This window comes from Nothobranchius furzeri, chromosome 12 (assembly GCF_043380555.1).
Source record: "Nothobranchius furzeri strain GRZ-AD chromosome 12, NfurGRZ-RIMD1, whole genome shotgun sequence".
Classification (NCBI taxonomy): Eukaryota; Metazoa; Chordata; class Actinopteri; order Cyprinodontiformes; family Nothobranchiidae; genus Nothobranchius; species Nothobranchius furzeri.
Window position 1 is genome coordinate 14,087,344 of NC_091752.1, and position 23,039 is coordinate 14,110,382.

At 42.1% G+C, this 23,039-nt stretch overlaps 1 protein-coding gene across 2 annotated transcripts in view; it reads right to left on the reverse strand.

Annotated features, from left to right (window-relative positions):
• ide (insulin-degrading enzyme) overlaps positions 1-23,039 on the reverse strand; it is a 91,486-nt gene that overhangs the window by 8,671 nt on the left and 59,776 nt on the right. For both annotated transcript variants that reach the window (XM_015944539.3, XM_015944540.3), the window contains exons 17-20: positions 13,232-13,352; positions 12,524-12,615; positions 3,555-3,666; positions 653-820 (exon numbers count right to left, since the gene is read on the reverse strand). In XM_015944539.3, the coding sequence (XP_015800025.3) occupies positions 653-820; positions 3,555-3,666; positions 12,524-12,615; positions 13,232-13,352 (493 nt within the window). The remainder of the gene's footprint in view (positions 1-652; positions 821-3,554; positions 3,667-12,523; positions 12,616-13,231; positions 13,353-23,039) is intronic.

Sequence of the window (23,039 nt, forward strand, 5' to 3'; positions counted from 1 at the left end):
GATTCTCCAGAGAATCAAGAAAATGATGGACAACCCTGAGCATTCTCTTCACAAGTCTGTCCGACAACAGAAGTGTCTTCAGTCAGAGGCTTCTTCAGTTTTGCTGCAACACTGACCGCTGCTGGAGATCCTTCCTGCCAACAGCCATTGTAATATACAACAACTCTTTGATGACTTGATTATTATTATTATTCTGAGCTAATGCAGCAATCAGTTTCCCTCTGGGATTAATAAAGTATTTTTGAACTGGATTGAATTGAATAAATACCGTATATCGGAATTCAGCAAAAAAATATTGAGATACAAGTTTTCGTCCATATTGCCCAGCGCTACTCCTGGGAGAGATTTTCCAGGCAGGTCCAACCAGGAGAAGACCCGAGAAAAGACCTATGACACGCTGGAGGGACTATGTCTCCTGGCTGGCCAGGGAAAACCTTGGGATTCCCCCGGAGGAGCTGGCTCAAGTAGCTGGGGAGAGGGAAGTCTGGGCCTTTTCGCTTAGGCTGCTTACCCCGTGACCCAACTCCAGAAAAGTGTATGAAAATGGATGGATGGATGGATGTGGTGCAGTAATAGTATAATGATTGGGTTCTTCCATTAAAATACAAGGAGTCAATGAGTATGATATTTACTGTATGGTATTTGGTCTCACCCAGCTGTTCTTTGGTTCTCAGGGTGTTAAAACAGGGTTCGGAGATGATCTGGCAGAACAGCTCCAACAGCATGTTGTCACTGGTGGTCTGCATGTCAGTTTGGTAGTAGACCTCAATACCACAATTGTTGTGAACCTCATTTCTCTGCTGATATACGTACCAGCCACCTGAAGGCAAAGAAAAAGATTTCACACTGAAGACACATCCACAAGAAGCTGATTTCTTATTCCTACTGGGTCACATAAAATATGATTTACTGGCAGGTTTTTCTTTTCTGCTAATTCCTTTTACGATAGAAAAACTATAAAAGCTTAACATGACTCAATCAGAAGAACCTCAGCACTTTTCTCCAGCTGCAGTATATTTTACTAAAACAGTAAAGTTCTGACACAGGATAGTTGGAAGACACGCTCCAGCAATTTAGCTTAATGTCATCATTGTTTTTCTGGGAGCTGAGTGTTTCCAAACAGTACTATTTAAACACAGAGGACACATTTCTTTTCCAAAGTGTCGAAATCTGGATCATTTAGTTGTTGGCTGCAGCAAAAGGAGCAGACTGGGCCCCCTGGCTCCAACATGATCATCTGAGCAGGTCAGACATTGAGAACAACAACGAGTCACAGATCTTGACTTATCAAGGAACTAATGTGAACAGAGTCAGTTCCACATTTTGATGGAGTAGGTGTCTAATATCACGCTGTCAGTAGAATATGAACCAGCTTTCAGTCTACAATAAACTCAAAACTCTAGACGGCAATACTAGACATTTTCTTTCTGTTGGGCCAAAAATTTGAATATAAAACTTTAGAATTTTACATTTGTTGATCGTCAACCAAAAAGCTTAGATTGGTCTAAAAATGTTTTAACTAGGGCTGCACAATATATCGAAAAATTATCGTCATCGCGATAACAGGACGTGCGATAGGCCCATCGCAAAACACGGCAAAAACATTTCCATCTGTGTCATACATCAGCTTTTTGTAAACCAGCTCTGTTTTTTACGCGGAAGTATTATTTGACCAATCAAATGTAGTCCTTCTGATATGCGGCCAATCAGATGGCTCCGTTAACGTAATACGCCCGCCCCCTACCTAGACCCTTTTGGAAAGCAACACCCGAACAGAGTTAGCGGCGCTGTTCCCTTGTTCGTCATGCTGGCTCAAAGCAACGAACGCACTTTGTGCTGATGTTTCTGGAATCAGCGCTGCTTTCAAACGTGAATGTGACTCCGCTCGGTGTCGTTAATCATTTTTACCGGGCTGACTCCGACACGTGCCGGTGAACCAACCCACCTTCATGTCGCTAGTGTTAGCCCCAGGCTCCGGTTAGCTTCCAGCTAAAAGGCTACAGCACACTCCTCCCAGTCCCACCCTGCTAAAGAGGGCCTTGAAGAGTTCCCCCACACATCAAAGTGATTTTTCATTTATGAGCTTTTATAACCTTGTTAATCAGGATAGTTGATTTGCTGCTGCACATAAACTGTCAGTCAGAAGCTCTGCTAGCTGGTTATCTTAGAGGAGCTAGTTCAATTTGTTAGCTTGTTATCAGAATCATAGTTGCAATTTCATCATCTGAGCTGCTTTTTAGATCTAGGTAAACTTGTTCAATTTGGGGTTAAAAACAAACGTTTTCACATATTTTCCATGTAGTTTTTTTGCCGGTTCCTCTTCTGAAAGGTAGACAATTGTTTTTCTCTTTCCCTCAGAAAATCTTAATATTCTCCTAGTTTGGCCCAGCACAGTTCACTTCCCAATTACAGCAACTGCTAATACAGTAGCAGGTGCAGCTGCATACTTTTGCAATAAAAATGTTATGTTGTAATGGAATTCATGCATTAGTTTTTGTTTGCTTTGAACCCACAGCAGACGTCACACGCCAGACGACATCAACACTGCATACTTTAGTATTTGTTCATTTATCGTGAGTAATATCGATATCGCAATATTAAGCACTGTTATCGAATATCGCAGGTTTTCCTAATATCGTGCAGCCCTAGTTTTAAGTGAAATCCAATTGTTCTAATTCTGCTTAAATATTTTTTAACTAATTGGAAGAGTTTCAGTGTAAAGGTCATAAACTAATTGCTGTTTTGTAGCTATATTTCTGAATTGCCTCATGTGACATCATTTTATAAAACCATTCTCATGTCAGGACCACAGCCTGATGAACAACGGGATATCTCCAGGCGGACCTAAAATGCTCTGGTTATCTTCTCCAAATCCTTTAAATATTGAATGTCAAAGAACTCCAAAAAACATCTAGTGTGCGGAGGTTGTAATTGCATCAATAGAACAAGGTTTCCAGCTGTTGAGATACCAGGTTCGCTGCTGATATGTGACATTTTTTATTTGGGTCCATCTGTCATAGCTTTCACCTAAACTCACTCTGGTGTTAGACCTTTTATGGTTGCGCCTGTTCTGAGAAGAATAAAGACATCTTCAGGGCTCAGAAGCAGCTGTGTGACTTGCTGAGTCCACCATTTTCCAAAGGGCCAGCCTCGCTGTGCCGAGCGGACTGTTGGTGCCCTCTACTGGCTGGTAGATGTAAACATAAATCCAGTGTTGTGTCCGTCAAAAATAAATATTTGAATTTTTTTTTTTAAATATAGCTTTTAAATGAAATACTGTAGCTTAATTCAGCACACCTCTTAGTGCCCTGTGGAGGTATTACATTTAAATAAAAAAATATATAGATTTTTATTAAATTGTTCTATATTCAACCTTCAAGTCAACTCATTCAATCACAAAGGTAGAGCGACTGTGTTGGTGTGATCAGAAGGATCCATTTCTAGCCAGAGACCGTTATGTTCCTCTCAGTAGAACAGATAATTTATAGATGTTACCATGGAAACCAACAGCAAAAAAATAAAGATTCAGTTGTATGCAGCAAAACAAGACTTACCATCTGGAACCTGGACCTCTCTGTAGCGAATCAGCTGGCTTGGGAGGAGGGGCTTTGTGTGAGCGTGCTCAATGAGTGTATCTTCAACCATCTGGATCATTGTGAGAGCAGACTGGTAGAAGAAGAAACAACAATCAGCCACATCTTTATCTCACAAGTGGGTGACATTCATGACAGAGTTTTCAATAAGTTCTAAAATGTTTCCTTTTTCCATCATCATCATCAGGGCATCGATCGTGTGTGGCTGTGAGACAAATGTTCTAACAACAGATTAGTCACAGAGCTGTTGTTTTGCCTTTTAGTTTCTACAATATGTGAAGAAAGTGAGAACCCTTTGGGAGGAGTAAGAGACCAAGTTGTGACTGACTGGAGAAAATTAGAGCCGATACTATATAAAAAATCTCCCCCACCCCTTCTTCCCCTGCCGGAACGTGACTATGATTGAGAGATAGGGAGGGCTTAGCCCCAGGAGCTTGACGTTGAACATTGTTTCAACCCTACAAAGACTTCTTCAATTAATTAATTATTTGAAGAAAATTTTAACAGAACCTGTAGTTTTATCATTTTCTTTTCCTTCCCTGTCTTCTTTTTTATAAGAAAAAATAACCCTAAATCTGTTCATTAGTGGGGTCTACGTTGAATGAAGATTTTATATATATCCATTAAAAATTAGATACGTTATATTTTCCAAATAAAGCTATTTGTTTCAGTCTACTGCACTTAACAGGGGAAAACTGTGTGGCCAGGCTTCAGGTGGTACAGAATGCCAGGTTTCTGATGAACACCTCTAGACGTGACCATATCACACCTGTACTGGCTATCACACCTGTACTGGCGCACCTCCATTGGCTACCCGTAAACCTCAGAGTGAAGTTTATAATTCTGATCTTTGTTTATAATCTTTGAATGGTCTAGCACCGGATTACCTGTCTGACCTTGTGACTCGCTATGTGTAAACCGGGCATTGAGATTGCTGCTTCATGTTCCCACAGTGAAATACAAAACGCGGGGGCAGCGTGCGTTTGTCTACGCTGCTCCGTACCTCTGGAATGCTCTTCCTCACTCAATGAGGCTGGCACCATCCCTCCCCCGTTTCAAGTCACTGCTTAAGGCCCACTTTTATGACCAGGCATTTTTAAACCCTTGACTTTTATTAATGATTTTTATTATGTATTCTTTTATTGACTGTGATTTTACTGCTTTATTGTGTACTTTTATTATTGATTGCGTTTTTGTTTTTATGTTGTGCTTTACTTTTTATCTGTACAGCACTTTGGTCGGCTGCCATGCCGTTTTTAAAAGTGCTTCATAAATAAAGTTGGTATGGTATGGTAATTAGTTTAACTACAACTAGCTTAGTGTAAAAATCTACTGAAATCTGACAAAGTACAAATTAATATTTGTCAATCCTTTATTCTGTCAAATGAGTATACAGTTGACAGTTTTTATAAATAACATTGATATGATATGGAACAAAGGAGGTGTCCTTGAATTAACAATTAAAGACAAAATAACAGTATATAAAAACTATCCAGCAAGTAGTCCTCTTAAATTGAACAAAGCGCAGTTTAAAGTGACAGTGTATAGTTTTCCTGGTGATAGGGGGCAGTACATACCTTAATAATTGCAAGCAAGAACTATTTTTGTGTTCAAATAAGACCTTACCAACGGATGGCCATTAGGATAAAAAATCCCTGGGAGTGCAACCTCCAGCAAAATGACAAGCACATCAGACTCCCTTTCATCACTGGCAATGAGTGAGGAGGTAAATGTGTAAAGCAACAATGTTTATTCATGGTGAAAGTTTTGCAACCATTTGTTACAAATCAGTAAATGCATTTTGTCCTCACAGACTTCCGTAGAAGGAAACATGGCATCCAATATGGCGTCGCCCAGAGACTTAGACCCGCTCCCGTGCATTTTAGAACAGATTTTTATGGTTATATGAAACTGCCAATATTTTTCAACAATTGGGCATCTTTTAATTCATTTACATCAACATTTTGATGGATATTTCCAGAGATTAATGGTAAAAACGACATGTTGTCACTAACATTTTTGCTCCACATAACTGTATAACATTTTCACTTCACACTAGGAGTTAACCTCTAAGTATCTGAGTGAGGGAGTGATTCTCTGAGGTATTTGGTATCACCTTTAAACTTGAGCCAGTACAGATAAAGCATTTTTGACGAATACGATCATGAAACGAGTAAAACTCGTAAATATCTGTAATCGTGCTGAAGGAAAATCCTCATTGGGTAACTGATTGTTTTCACACTCTGTGATTGGCCAGTCACATAGAGCGCCTGCCCCTCCCTCCACACAAAACTCTGCAGCCGGGAGCTCAGTACGGCCCATGCATCCACGCACACACACAGACAATAACGGATCTCTCTGTGCTTGCTTAACTGTTGCTCACGTTTCTTCAGTACTCTCTAGGTTTTCTTCAGCTCGCTTCTTTTTTGGTTGAATATTTTAAGTTACTTTTTTCGTAACGTATGTGGTGCATTTGACAAGACAGAGCTGAAAACGGCTTGTGCATGCGTCGGTCACTGCCTCCACTCCGGTCGGGTTTTAAAAAATTATTTTAACTCTCTCTCCCTCTCTATCGCGCTCACACACACACACACACACACACACACACACACACACACACACACACACACACACGCACGCGCGCGCACACACACACACACACACACACACACCTTAATCAACATTTTTTTGTTTAACTGTGTGTGGGGAAAATGCCAACAACATTAGGAAAAAAATCTGTTTAATCAAATTAAAATAAAATAAAAAGTAAAAAGTTGTGTCTGGTTCTAGTATTTCATATTTCCTAGTTCCTACTGCATGAGTTCAGATGTATTAATTAATGCACTTAAATATTAATGTTCAGATTTTATTGAAAAACTTGTTCTGTAATAGTTCCTTTACTATTGTGATCAAAAATATTTAATCTCAATTCTGAGGCTGCTCTGTAAATAGTTTTCAAATAAACAACACAAATAGCAACTTCTGATCAATCCATATCAATTTCAGATTTAAAATAATGTATTGATGTAAACCACACCCACTAATTTCTAAATAATAAATAAGAGGTGCATTCATCTGTGTATCTAATTTGATCCGCATTGGTGATATTTTCAGCACCACAACAATGAAGCAAAGAAACAGATTCCTGAGTTTGTTAGTAATTTTATTTATGACCTGTTCTATTTTTCTCTGAAATGAGATTGTTACGGCCGCCGCCGTTTTGGAGCCCAGTGGTGTGCTGTGCGCCATTCCCTGCTCAGCAGCAGCAGCAGAGCAGCACCGTGGACAGCTACTCCTTTGGAAGCTGTCCGTTATTTCAGGACCATGGACAGCGCCAGGGCAGCAGTCACGCCAGCTGGGACTTTGCACCTCATCAGCTGGCTCTTCAAAATCAGGGGAGAGAAATGTTTGGTGGTTGCAGCAGCAACGTGTGGTTCTCTCCCCTTAGTGGTTAACTTGTCTGACGGTTTTATGGTTTAAACCACTTTGTTTGTTTCTTGTGAAGAAACAACCTTAAGACTTTTGTGCGTGTTTGGGATTAGTTAAGTTAAACCGGTCATTTTTGGTTTGGTGAGTCATTTAAACTACCTTTGGTGAATTACCAGGTTGGGTTTTCCCCTTTTGAAGTCTTAGTTCCTGAGCTAATTTTAGTGGTTTGGACACTTTTGGTTTATTCAGTGTTTTTGGTTGTTTAAACTGACTGGGAGGGGGGTTTTGCCTCTTTTTGAGTTTCATTCCCTTTTAAATAAAGGAGATTAATTATAGGATTTATAGAGCGATTGGTCCTCTGGTCAGTTTCAGTTAATTAATTAATGTTAACTTGGTAATTTCTAGGAAAGGATTTTTTGGCCCTTCTTTTGGTTCTTTTTTTTTTTTTAAATAAAACCTTTAAAAATACAAGGACACTTTAAGTTTGGTTTTGCTTGGTCAAGCCTTTTTCTCCCCCAATAAGGGTCACTTTTTGTTATACTGGTCCATTTTATGTTTATTCCCCTCACCTTCCTAGCTGAGCCCACAGAGGGGTGTAACAGAGATCAAATCAGTGCTTCTATGGGTTGTCTCCTCTCTGCACTAGAAAAATGTATTTTATTATAATGTTCACTGTAATGCATCTTGATGTTCTTAACAAATAAATTAAATCAAAGATATTGGGTCAATAATGCCAAATATTTAAATTTGTGTTTCAGTCATTTTTATACTGGCTTAAAAATACTTCATTAAGTCTACTAAGCAGGGGTGTTGAACGTGTTTAATAGGGCCAGCCCAGTAATGGTCTTGGACCAAAATAAAGGGGGCAGAAAGTCAAATAAAGGGGGGCAAAAGGAGATGTTTTTCCAGACGCCAAGAAAAATTAAATGTCAAATCCCCCCTGCAAAGTGTCACTGAGCGTTTAAAACAAAAATGGGTTAGGGTCAAATTCTGATTTGCCAAACTTGGCCAGAACTCAAAACATTGTAGTTTATAAAAACAAGAATTACTTCCCGATTAATTCAGTTTCCAGCTGACTCCCGATTCGGCCAAATCAGGAAAGAAGCATCTCTTTGGAAACCATCTCCTTCTGCAACGCTGCAAGTAATTACAGACACAACAGCTCTTTTCAGAGCTACTTCACACCTGAGACACCTTATCTGCAGACCTCAGGTTGCATCTCATGGCCAGGGAATCTGAACTCAGAGGAAGCTACTAATCTCTTGAGTATTGTGGTTTCGACGTGCAGTGACCTCACCACTCTGACCTCACCCCTCCAGACCGCCGGGAGCAACTCATTCCAAGGGTATCATACGCCTGCATACTGGAGTCTGATGAGGTTTTTAAATAAACAACTCTCTAGTTATAAACAACAACAAATTCTTTTACAACCCAGACTTCACAACCTTCTCAAATACAATACAGTATATACACATAGGCAGTAAGCTAGCATTGTAACCTTTGACTGCTAAAAACCACAAATAGAAAATGAAGAACTTGGGTTCCAGCACTATGCAACATACTGCAAGAGGCACATACATACTATGTTAATCTGGTAGTGAACGAGTATTGAACACATATTGAGTATTGCATTGATGTTATTGTGTACCAGGATAATGCCAGTGTCAGTTAATCTGAGGAGTTCTACACTCTTACTGCAGAGGGGATGAATGACCTACGGTAGCGTTCTGTTTTACATCTGGGGTGTCTCAGTCTGCCTCTGAAGGAGCTGTCCATGGACTCCACAGTAGGATGCAGTGGGTGGGAGTTTTTTTTTTAAGATGGTAGTCATCTTCCCCAGCATCCTCCTTTCACACGTCTCCTCAACTGAATCCAGTGGGCAGCTCAGAACCGAGCTAGCTATGTGAACTAGCTTGTTCAGTTTCTTCCTGTCTCGGTCAGAGCTGCCTGCACCCCAGCAGACCATCAGAGTGGATAACAGAGCCAACCACAGAGTGATGAAAGGATTTTAGCAGCCAAATTAACACTGAAGGACCTCAGCCTCCTCAGGAGGTTGAGGTGGCTTTGGCCCTTCTTATGTTTTACATGAGCCAACTAACCACAGGTCCTACTCGATGAAATAATCTTAACTTCAACATGAATTCTAACTCTATGAACAACATCACCTTCATTTAGACAAAAACATGTTTTGGAGAACAAAAGAAAAAGACTTGCAGCACAACCAGTGTGTTTGTTTCTGACCACAACCAAAGTCTGGAAGAAGCCTCTGGGATGAGAGGCTAAATGTCTCCAACACATCCAGAAACGTCCAGCTGTTTTCAGCTAAAGCTCTCAGGATGATCATGTCCAGGATGACTGAGAACTACACCTCCATGCTGCAGCAGCATTCAGTCAGAACAGGAAGTGAAACTTAAATGTAGCTGCTGTCAGTAACAATCTAACAGATTTTAAACATTAAAACTCTCAACAGAAACAGTTCAGAAAGGAAATAAAAAATGTTATTTATTATTATTATTATTTATTGTGGCAGAAGCTGGTGTGGTCCACCACAGAGAAGCTGCTCTGGACTTGAATTATTCTACAGGTATTGTTCAGCCTTCTGACGCTCACGTGTGCGTTATTTCTGCAGTGAGACAAACTCACCTCACACCGTCCAGAGTTTGTTCTTTAAAGCTTCTGTTAAATCCACCGTGTTGATGTATTTTAACAAGTTTCCTCTAAGGCACATTTTTCGTTGCAGAAGTTAAAGTTTACATCACGGAGTATAAGTCCTGCAGATGCGCTTGTTTATATTTGGACACTGCGCGCCGGGTGGGGAGGGGGGACTCGGTGGTGCACACAGCTGTGGATTCCTCTTCCGTCGGTATACTAGGAATCGAAAAAAAATCTTTGAACGATTCTGGGAAAAACTAATGGGCTCAAAACATGGGAGGCGACATTGCCTCTCCTCCATTCATTTTCAATGAGACATGCGCAACAAAGCGATAATCGCGGGTCTCCCTCCTACTAAGCGAAACGCGATAAACGTGCGTGTGAAATTTTGCGCTCGTGCACGTTTCGTGCACAGGCGACCCAGCGACGCGATCCCAGAAAGTTGAAATATTTTCAACTTTTCATCACTGTCGCTCGGACGAGGACCAATCAACAGAGGTTTCATTCACTGACCAATGAGCGGACAGGATGCTCCGTACATCTCCGAGCGAACATGGACTTCGTTTCTCCTTCTGTGACGGTGTTCATCTAAATGTGAGGTCCAAACCGTGTGATAAATTGAAGCATGTTCTGAAAGATAGAGAGTAGCCCTCTCCTGGTTTGTAATATGGGATAAACCCATTCTCTGGTTTATTTTTTATAAAGTAAAATCAGAAGTAAGATTTCACATAACTCTAGCAGCACCTTGTGAAACATCACATCTACCCGCTGTTTTAACTGAACCGCTTAAATAACTTTAATTCCCTCCAACACATGTACAATCAAACACAGCCAATCAAAACAACGGAAGATTCGATTTCGCCATGGAACAGAACATGTCGACGACTTTGCCGCTGGCCCCCTCCCGTGTGTCTGGTAATAAAAGCGACAGCGACGAATTTTGCTGATCACGGTCGTTTGTCCCCTCCGGTGTATCAAGCCCATAACAGTTGGAACCGGTTCCAATCGATGCCCAACTCAAGGAATCAATAGGAACCGGAATCTAGGGCTGCAGCTATCGAATATTTTTGTAATCGAGTACTCTATCGAATATTTTTTTCGATTAATCAAGTACTCTAATAAATTACCCTTTTGTATTTGTAAACCATTATATCAAATAGCATGTTATAATTATGAAAGACCTGTTAAAATTAGCAAGCAATTGCCAGTTATTCTTCAAGTTTTATTCAAAATTTGTTTTCAAAACTTCAGCACTTCAACTTTACTTCACAGTAAACAAATGGCTGTGCAAAACATAAGTAAACAACCTGAGCCGATTTTCCCCTCATGCGAGAATCTGCTAGCCTGCAAGTCAGACAAAAACTAGGAGGATAACTGTTGAAGTAGCGCTGCGAGCGGCTGCGGCCCAAACAGAACCAGAACCGCTCACGGTGCATGCGCAAACAGCTCGCCGGCTGTTCCCTATTAACACACGTCCGTTTTAATTTCAACACTTTTTTTTCACACAATAACAAGGATTGTCGAGAAAGCATGTTTGCCGTGGTTTTGTCAAATTATACTGATCACAAAACATTTATTTACTTTCTATCGTTTTCCTCTCATAAATACCCGTGTCCTCCTGCAGCAATCCCGAAGGACAACAAACATCAATAACACAATAAAAAGTCCGACGTTTTGTGTAAAAATGCTATTTTTTAGCACATTTTAAGTCCGACGTGTTGCTACCAGATGTACGGTGTGAGCTGAAACTGAGTGCTACAAACGAAAAAGTCGCACAGTGTCCGCAGAATATATAGAAATACAGGCTAAAAAGCATTATCTTGTAGAGGCTCCGAGTCCGCTTGCAGAAGTGACATTTACAGGTGCTGCAGCAGCATGGAGGATGTGGTGTTGTGGTAGGCTTAATCCATTTTATAGTATTTACACTGGAGTACGTTTTCTGCCTAACAACGTGAAAAATGGTCCCACATCTTGACATTCTCTGTATTTTTCGCACTCCACCGGGGTCCACGTTGTCCGCCATGGCTTAAGAGAAAGTTAAGTTACATACGCTACTCGCGTGTGCAGTCCAGTGGGCATGTGCGTCACTTATTTCAGTCCGGGTGAAACATGACCACGGGCGACTGCAAAGCCACAAATTAATTAAATATGAATTAAACGAATCCTCGAGGCAGAGAATTTGACTCGAGGATTTTTTGTACTCGAATTATTCGAGGTACTCGAGGAATCGTTTCAGCCCTACCGGAATCGAAATGAGGAATTGGAATCGGAATCGTTCAAAATCAAAAATGCCCAACCCTGGTCTTCAGGGCCTTAAATGGACAAGCACCATCATACATCTGTGATCTTTTCAGTCCCTACACCCCCAGCAGGTCCCTGAGGTCCAGAGACGAAAGCCTACTGGTTGTGCAGCACCAGGCTAAAGATCAAAGGTGACAGATCAGCTGCTGCTCTGGCCCCCAGACTCTGGAGCTCTCCCCCGAGACTGAGATCAGTGGACTTCTTCAGCTTCTTCTGTTTTTTTTTTCCTGATGTTTCTATCATTTGGGAAGGCCACATAAATCCGCTGTCCTTTGCGGCTCATCAATGATCACGATGTTCAGTTGGTTAGCAGCAAATTTACTCTGACTTGCTTTTGGCCTTCTATGTATCCCTTTCCTGCTAGTATCCCCATGTTTCTAAGGCCTCTTTGCAAAGCCTGCAGCTGGGGATTTGCCTGGTTTGGTAGATCTGGACTTCTGCTGCTCTGGGGCTCGAGGCTTGCTTTTCTGCTGCCATGATCATAATTATAGAAAGCCATGCAACAAAATTAAACTGCACCAAGATAAAAAAGCAAAGTCTGAACAAACCTCCTTGGCGATGTTACCATGGAGGAGGGCCTCAATATGTAACCGTGACAACAGTTGAGGTATGAAGGACTTGAGGAGTGGGAGAGTTACATCTGGAACACAAATCACACACACAAAACAGAATCAGAACATCTTCTGTATGTCTGCACTGTTTGATATGAATTAACCAACATCTGACCCAGATTCCATCAGAAGCCGCAAATGCATACAAACACATTTTAAACAAGTAACTAGCCAGGAGGCTGACTGTCTCAAGTGTCAAAGGTACAGCCCATGGTTGCCACAAGTTAACCCCTTAGTTAAGACTAATGTATGGATACGGATGTGTGTGTGTGTGCGCGCGCACGGATGCACGCGTGTGTGTGTTCTGTCTTCTCCATCCCCAGTGAGTCGTGGTGGATGGCTGCTTATACTGAGCAAGGATCCTCTGGAGGTTTCTTCCTGTTAAAAGGGAGTTTTCCTCTCCACTGTTGCTGCATGCTTGCTTAGTATGAGGATTGCTGTAAAGACTCTGACACTAGTCAGTGACTCCATGCAACCTGCTGGGTTCCTTATATAGGAAACTTGTTAGTAATTGGCTTAATGACCTGACCTGTATTGGAATGTTTACTGTGTGAAGGTCCTTGAGACAACTCTGGTCCTGATTTGGTGTTTTATAAATAAACTTGAATTGAATTGTATTAATGGAGAAACAAAGCTGTGTCTCACCATCCAGGGCTTCTCTGAGCTCGTCTTTGGTCCAGGCGACCTCTGTCATCAGCAGACGGAGGTAGTACATAGCATGCTGGTGAGGCTGCTCAGCTCTGAAGTTATTCAAGGATCTCATATACTGGGGGATGACAAACAAAACCAGAGAGAAAGGTAAAACTAGAGCAGTGTACAGATACTAGTCCTAAAATTAGAATATCATAACAAAGTTGATTTATTTCAGTAAATCCATTCAAAAAGTGAAACTTGTATATTAGATGTATTCATTACACACACTGAGATAATTCAACTGAATTAAAAAATAGATGTACAAAATACCACATTCCTGTTACAAAACAAGAAATACAAGTACAAATTGAGAATTACAAGTTAGAAAACTAAAGTTACAAGTTACGAATCCAAAGTTACATGTAATGAAACATGTTCGAAGTTACAAAAATTGGTACAAGTTACGCTGAATATTGTCCCAATCCTAGCTCCATACAGCTCCACCCGGAGATCGTCCTTCCTCCCCGCCGGAGATGCATCCATCGTGGGTCTCACCGTAACTTCCAACTGGATAACTCTCACTCAATCACCTCATATTGGTCCACAACTCGTCGTCCTCGCCTCAACACTGGCCGGACTGCGGACCTTCGCTCGTTAGCCAGCCTGGCAAAGACAGCAACCTCCAACCACAACAACACAGTCAACTTCGGCCTCCTGAATGTCCGCTCTCTCACAAACAAGGGTCAGCTCATTCAGGACCTCATCACCGACCATAAACTGGACTTCATCGGGCTCACGGAGACCTGGCAGCAACTTAACGACTTTTCCCAACTTAACGCTTCCACACCCCTGGCTTTGTTTCCCTATCCTATCCACGTGTCTCTGGTCGCGAGGGCGGTCTCGCGCTGCTCTATCGCGAGAAGTGGAAGGTGCTGCCTGTCCCCACTCCTGTCTTCAGCTCCATGGATTCTTCTGTTTTTCAAATACCCGGTCCCACTCCTACAGTTATTGCCTTGATCTACCGCCCACCCAAGCCCAATAGTGACTTTTTAAATGACTTCTCCTCATTACTCACCCAGCTCACCACCCATTCCCCCAATGTCATTCTGCTTGGTGATATAAATATTCATATGGACAACTTGAACCTCCCCCTCACCAGAGACTTCTCCTCCTGCCTCAACAGCTTCAATTTTCAAACATATTCTAATTTTCCCACGCACATTAAAGGTCACTCTTGATTTAATCTGCTGCTCTGGTTTAACCCCATCTAACTGTTCTGCTAATGATGTAAATATATCTGATCACTTTTTTCTGTCATTCAACATCCCCCTCTGCTCTTTAAGAACTAAGCCTATCTGTCACATCTCACTCCGCAATATCAAAAACATTAACCCAGACACCCTGTCATCTATTATTAACACTATATCCACCCCTAGTTCTGCTTCTCCTGACCATCTTGTTTCTCTTTATAACTCCACACTCCACAATATCTTGGATTCTCTTGCCCCAGTCAAAACTCTGTCCATCTCCTTTACTAACTCTGCCCCCTGGTTTACCCCTGAACTCCGACGGATGAAAGCCAAAGGACGTCAACTCGAACGCCTCCATAAACGAACTGGTCTTGCAATATACAAAGAAATGCACAAAACTCATCTGCTTCAATACTTGGACTCTATTAAACATACAAAATCTGCTTCCTACTCTGGATTGATTTCCTCCAATGAAGGCAACTCCAGGACTCTGTTCTCAATAATGCGCAATATTTTTCATCCCCCCCCGACTCTCTACCTCCCCCACCCCCCCACCCCCACCACCACCACCACCACCTGTATTCTGCTGACTCATGTAACTCTTTAATAACCTTCTTTACTCAGAAAATTGCTTCCATACACCAGCAATTAATTCCAAGCTCTTCCCCTCCCCCTGAGATTTTTTCGCCCCGCCAGTCATTTTGTTCCTTTCTTCTTCCCACCTCATCAGAAATATCTGATCTTATCTGTAAATCCAAGCCCACCACCTGCTCTCTCGACCCCCTCCCTACAGTTTTGGTTAAAACATGTCTCACCTCCCTTCTCCCTCTCATAACCGCCATAATCCACTCCTCCCTCTCTACCGGTATTGTTCCCTCACTTTTCAAAACTGCATCTATTACTCCAATATTAAAGAAACCCGGCACTGATCCCAATAATTTCAATAATCTTCGTCCCATCTCAAATCTTCCATTTCTTTCAAAAATCCTAGAAAAAATAATCTCTGTTCAACTCCATGCTCATCTCACCCTCAATAGCCTCTATGAGCCCTTCCAGTCTGGCTTTCGACCTGGCCACAGTACAGAAACTGCACTCCTAAAAATCACTAACGACCTCCTCACTGCTGCCGATACTGGACTGCTCTCCATTCTCATTCTCCTTGAATTGAATTCAGCCTTCGATACCATCTCTCACACCATCCTCCTCCATAGATTGTCTTCCCTTGGCATTTCTCATACCCCGCTTGATTGGTTCCGTTCATATCTATCTGGCCGTACTCAGTTTATTCAACTCAAACCCTTCACTTCCCGTCCCTTCCCTGTCACTACTGGCGTCCCCCAAGGCTCTGTTCTCGGTCCACTCCTATTCATCACTTACCTTCTTCCCCATGGAAATATTTTCTGTAAATTTGACATCCATTTTCATTGTTACGCAGATGACACCCAGCTCTATGTATCCTCCAAACCCTCCTCTTCACTCCCTCCCTCCTTCCTCCCTCACCAATTGTTTATCTGAAATCAAAGACTGGTTCAAACTTTCTCTAACTTAACAGTGATAAAACAGAAATGTTACTTTTCGGCACTACATCTTTACTATCCAAAATCCACAGCTTTACATTTCCTGTCGACAACTCCTTAGTTTCCCCCTCCCCTCAGGTCAAGAGTCTGGGTGTCATCCTCGACTCCTCACAATCCTTCCAGTCCCACATAAACAATATTGCCCGGTCTGCCTACTTCCATCTACGTAACATTAACCACCTACACCCCTCCCTCACTACTCACTCTGTCGCCATCCTTGTCCACAGCCTCATCACTTCCCGTATTGACTACTGCAACACTCTTCTCTTCGGTCTTCCTCACAAATCCCTCCATAAACTCCAACTTCTCCAGAACTCGGCAGCCCGCATCATTTCCAGAACTCCCTCCTTCCACCACATCACCCCTGTTCTTCAGCAGCTCCACTGGCTCCCAGTCACTTCCAGAATCCAAATCAAAATTCTGCTATATACATTCAAAGCCCTCCATAACCTAGCTCCACCATACCTCTCAGACCTCGTTCATCCTTCAACCTCCACCCGTTCCCTCAGGTCCTCCTCCTCCATCCACCTCTCTGTCCCACCTTTCCGTCTGGTCACTATGGGGAGCAGGGCCTTCAGTCGCTCCGCTCCCCAGCTCTGGAACTCACTCCCTCCTGACCTCCGTAACATTGATTCCCTCACTCTCTTTAAAACCAGACTCAAAACCCACCTGTTCAGTCTGGCATTCCAATAATTACTCTCTTTGCTCCAATGTGTCTGTTTGTTTTATGCTGTTCTATCTTTTATGGTTGTGTATTTTATCTCTGTCTGTAAAGTGTCCTTGAGTGTTTAGAAAGGCCCTGTTGAAATAAAATGTATTATTATTATTAACACTACTTGGCATATATGTTGTGTGTGTGTGTGTGTGTGTGTGTGTGTGTGTGTGTGTGTGTGTGTGTGTGTGTGTGTGTGTGTGTGTGTGTGTGTGTGTGTGCTCGGTCTTCTTCATCCCCAGTGAGTCATGGTGGATGGCTGCTTATACTGAGCCAGGATCCTCTGGAGGTTTCTTCCTGTTAAAAGGGAGTTTTCCTCTCCACTGCCCCTGCATGCTTGATTAGTATGAGGATAGCTGTAAAGACACTAATCAGTGACTCCATGCAACCTGCTGGGTTCCTTATATATGAAACTTTTTACTGACTGGCTTAATGACCTGACTTGTATTGGAATGTTTGCTGTGTGAAGGTCCTTGAGACGACTCCAGTCCTGATTTGGTGCTTTATAAATAAACCTGGATTGAATCAAGTCAGGTTGCTTGTTGATATGATTATTTATTTAAATCAAGAACATGCAATTAAATTATTACAACAACAAAAAAGATGTACGAGACAAAGCCGATGGTTCTCTTTTTTTAGTTTCAGAATCAGAAAGGGCAATTTCAACAAATGTTTACACTCCCTGACCATCTTTACTCTGCTCTAATTATAAATTTACAATACTGTGTAACACAGCATCTGTGAACTGAGGGCAGCAATGTGTACTCACAGAGTACAGAGGATCATTAGGGTCGTCGATAATAGCTTTAGCTTTCCTCGTAACCCTTCATCTATATAGCTGTAACGTCCAGCAATGGTCAGTTTTTAAGTACAGTTTGACCATTCAACATCTGGTCAAAAAGGAGACACGAGACTGCATGTGTTCCCTTTAAATCAGCCTGCCTTCATCCCATCAGCTGGAGCTCAGAGCCTCTCGATAACGTATTGTCAACAATAATGTTCTCTCCTCAAGGTCCAATCTTCGCTTATCGTCCTACAGGATTCTTCATGCCTCCAAATAAGTGAACACTCGCAGCTCGGATCAGTTGCTAAATCAAAGAATGATTTCCTAAATTAAATATGAACATCTAACTTATAAGCTAGATAATCATTAAATAAATGTTTGTTTATTGCTACCTATAATAATTATAATATAATGAAATGTTTCATTAATCTGTGCTCAATGATTGAAGTTTGAAATGAATGTTATGATTACAGTGATTGAAATATGTTTTAGCATGTTAATATGACAAGGTCATCACCATTCGCATTCACACAAGGACAAAGTAAGGTTAAGTTAAACTCATGACACATAGATAGTCCTTTACCCCAGATCAGCGCATACGGTATCAAGGAAGGCATGTTTCTGAGGTTGTCTTGGTAACCATTCCTCAACTTGTAAACCTCTGGTTGGCTACACAAATCATAACGAGAATATTAAAACTGGATCACTCTGGTGATTCAGCAGTTCAGTTCAGTTCAGCAGTAAGTTCTTGAGGAAAGCTTCAGACCAGCCATTTGAAACAAGACCTCTTTAACCCATCAAAGATTTTGACACGTCGTCAAAATCCTTTTGCACCTGCGAAGCTGATACAGCAACAGTTCCTGCAGAACAAGCTGATATTGTTTAGACTCCTTAAGAGTCCCAGACGTGCTGTTCCATCCATCTGTCGTGACCCGAGATTATCTCTGGACTGAAGGTTGGTGCCTGTTTTTGACCTTTTAACCCTCAACCCCAAATGGTGTGTGACAAGTCTCGGGGTAAAGCTGGATGCTGAACTCACAATGGCCCAACAGATAAACTCCGTAGTGAGGTCTTGCTTGTATCAGCTTCGCCGCCTGACAAATCCTGAAATTGAGGCATTTGGAGTCAGTCATCCATGCCTTCATTACCTCTCGCCTGGACTATGCAAACACCCTCCTAGTTGGTGTTCTGGTGTCTGCCCTGAATCGGCTGCAGGTCGTCCAGAACGCTGCTGCCAGGTTCTTGACGAATACACACCGACGTAGCCATATTATCCCTGTCCTGGCACATCTTCAGTGGCTCCGTCATTGTCAGAGTACAGTTTAAGTTATTGACTTTGTATTTAAATCACTCAACAACCTGGCACCTCCCTATCTCTCTGACCTGCTCACTCCATATGTACCCACGTGCACGTTGAGGTCAGCTGACCTTTTGCTGCTGTGCACACCCCAGATGCGATACAAATCGCGGGGTGAACGAGCATTTGCACATGCTGCCCCAAAGCTGTGGAACTCCTTGCCCATTGGAGTTCGGCAGGCTCCATCACTGGCGGTTTTTAAATCTCGTTTAAAGACCCACTTTTACAATTTGGCTTTTAGACAGTGACTCGTTTTAGTCTTTTATTGTGTCATTGCTTTAATGTGTTCTTAGTATTCATCATGTTTTATCTGCTTTTGACTGGTATTTTTATCTTCTGTTTTAGTTCCTTAAAATGGTTGCGTTTTGTTTGAGCCTGTGCAGCACTTTGGGCAGCTCCCACACTGTGTTTTAAACGTGCTATATAAATAAACTATGGTATGGTATGGTATTGCACGGTATTCTACAGCCCTTCGGTGCCAGAGGTCATCTGACCTCTCTGACCTTAGGATCCACCAAGAGGGTCTCCAGAATGGGTGAAGTAGACACACAGATAGCGTCTGATGTGCTTTTGATAATAATCAACTTCCTAGCTTAACGCAAACCAAATTCTTTTACATCCAGAACTCAGCTCTCCTAGATACGGAAGTTTTGTTAACATCGCATTGACACCTAGGTTCATACATCAAATCTAGTTCCATTCACTCACAGTAAATGTTAAATCATGACAAGTTAACTATAACTTGTCATGATTTAATTGCTGGTAAAATAAATTCTTACTTTTATACTTTTATAAACCTGACTCTTTTCTGATGCAAAATGAAGTGTGTACAATCCCTTAATGGAGCAAAGAATCCTAGAATCTTCTGATTAACACAGTAAAGACCAAGCAGGGTTGATATTCTATATTTAGATAGAGTTTCACAGCTTTTTGGTCTTAAGTAGAGGTTATATATATATATATCGAGCTCTTAAAGCATTCAATTTACCAAACCCTACATTGCTTAGAGATATCTACAGCCCATTTTACAAGACACACCACGCCGGCAAATCGGTGTAATATTACAGCAACAGTGTGTCTTATAAACGTGCCATGCCGGCATGGCAATGTGCAAATTTTACGAAATTTGTTCCGCCTCCTTTGGTAGTAATATTGCAGTTAGAGCTGAAACGATTCCTCGAGTACCTCGAATAATTCGAGTACAAAAAATCCTCGAGTCAAATTCTTTGCCTCGAGGATTCGTTTAATTCATATTTAATTAATTCATGGCTTTGCAATCGCCCGGGGTCATGTTTCACCCGGACCGAAATAAGTGACGCACGTGCCCACTGGACTGAATGCACACGCGAGTAGCGAATATAACTTAACTTTCTCTTAACAACGTGAACCCCGGTGGAGTGCGAAAAAGACAGAAAAAGTCAAAGTTGTGGGACCATCTTTCACGTCGTAAGACGGAAAACGTAGTCCAGTATAAATACTGTAAAATGGATTTAGCCTAGCACAACACCCCATCCTCCATGCTGCAGCACCTGTAAATGTCACTTCTGCAAGCGGACTCAGAGCCTCTACAAGATAATGCTTTTTAGCCTGTTTTTCTATATATTCTGCGGACACTGCGACTTTTTCGTTTGTAGCACTCAGTTTCAGCTCACACCGTACGTCTGGTAGCAACACGTCGGACTTAAAATGTGCTAAAAATAGCAGTTTTTACACAATATGTCGGACTTTCTATTGTGTTATTGATGTCTGTTGTCCCTCGGGGTTTCTGCAGGAGGACACGGGTATTTATGAGTGGCGGAGGAAAACGAAAGAAAGTAAATAAATGTTTTGTGATCAGTATAATTTGACAAAACCACAGCAAACATGCTTTTGGCAATCCTTGTTAGAGTGAGAAAAAAAGTGTAGAAATTAAAACGGACGTGTGTTAATAGGGAAACAGCCGGCGAGCTGTTTGCGCCGTGAGCGGTTCTGGTTCTGTTTGGGCCGCAGCCGCTCGCAGCGTTATCCTCCTAGTTTCTGTCTGGCTTGCAGGCTAGCAGATTCTCACACGAGGGGAAAATCGGCTCAGGTTGTTTACTTATTTTTTGCACAGGCATTTGTTTACTGTGAAGTAAAGTTGAAGTGCTGAAGTTATGCAAACTAATTTTGAATAAAACTTGAAGAATAACTGGCAATTGCTTGCTCATTTTAAGAGGTCTTTCATAATTATAACATGCTATTTGATATCAAATCACTTTTATTGTCACGTCACATGTGCAGGTACACTGGTACAGTACATGCGAGTGAAATTCTTGTGTGCGAGCTTCACAGCAACAGAGTTGTGCAAAAATACAGTAATGTAAAAACAAGTAAAATATAAAAATGGCTAATCTAAGTATACAAATGAATAAAGTAAACAATAAGATAAGAGATATAAAATGTACAGAGGTTGGTATGTGCAAAACTGTGGCATTAATGTACAGTATGGAGCGTGTAATGTTGGAACTTGGTGGAGCTCGCGACGAGGCAGCCATACTCGGCGCCATCTTGGCTCATCAATATATGATATAATGGTTTACAAACACAAAAGGGTAATTTATTAGAGTACTCGATTAATCGAAAAAAAGATTCGATAGAGTACTCGATTACAAAAATATTCGATAGCTGCAGCCCTAATTGCAGTAATGGTCTGTCTGATAAACAGCTATTGCGCCTTGGCACAACAGAGGGAGGTGTCATGAAGGCGTGGGGAGTTAAGCTTGGTTTATGCTTGACGCATTCACTTTCCGCGCGGTGATGCGGCTCGCGGATGGAACGCGCTTCACAACTCGCAGCGTTTATGGTTCATGCGGCTTGTCTCTGCTGTGAGCCAATATTCTCCCAAACTGAACGGGGCAGCATGGAGCTCTACGGCATGTATCCAACACTACACCATAGTAGAAGTAGAAATTACTGTTTACAACATGGTATTCCAGCATTTTTAACAGCATCCTTGTCTTTTCCGACAGTGCGAGCTATTTCTCTCCAAGAATTATTAACAACATGTTGATCACGGTGATCTCAGAGCTGAATCATACAAATGTCTGTATTTATGAACCTCTGCCATACTAGTTCTTGCCGGGCCGCCATGTTTTTCTGCGTCCGACCGTCCGCGTGGTTAGAAATTTTCCTAGGTGCGCGTTGCGGAAAGTTTGGGCCGTGCGGAGGCGCGGTGGAGGGGCGTGGTTGTTAAAATGTTGCAATTTCGCCGCGCGAAACCAACCTTTAATGCGGCGCTCCAGCTGGCAAATATATTGAAATTGAAAGTAAACACGGGTAATAAGTTTTGCTTTATGAACAAAATCAGCTGAGACGGCAAATTGGAGCACCGCAACGTCGTATGTCTCTGTTAGATCTGCTCTGATCATCAGAGACTGCACAGAGACTGTGGAGGACAGACACCTTTAGGAGCAGCTTGTTAAAAAAAAACTTAACGATTCAATAACAGCTTCAATCACAATAAAAAGAAAGAAACAAAGAAAGGAAACTATCTTTTATATAGCGCCTTTCAATGTAAAAAACACAAGGCACGTTATCATGTGTCTACCTTCCCTATTACTAGGGATGTCCCGATCCGATCACATGATCGGAAATCGGCCCCGATCATGTGGTTTCAGACTGATTGGGACTCGGGCTTTACTTCCCGATCCAAGCCCCGATCCGGAGTTGGATACTGGGTTCAAATTACAGGAGAGCAACGTGGTTCTCCTTAAAGGTTGTCAGGCTCCCCTGATGCCCTTAACTTCCACACCCAGAAGGAGCACAAAAGAGATCCAGTTTCTACCTATATTATATTATATTATATTATATTATATTATTTACAGGGACTCAGAGTAGCAGGGATTCTTTTGGGCAGAGATGCAGAGCGGCAAGCAGACCGCTGATTATTCATGAACTCCAGCTGCGTTCTGCACACGGCCACAGTAGCATTTTCAAAGTTTCTAAGTGGCGTCACCAAAAAATATATAATTAACACACAGTCGTTCGTGTCTGTTAATTTTCTCTCTGGTAAGTTCTGTCTGTATTTGAGCATGACGTGTGGAAGTGCTCGCGCTGCCCCCGCTGCAGCGCTCGTCACTGGCGCAGCCGGGCAGCGCGGCGCACACTCTGCTTTTTTTGCGG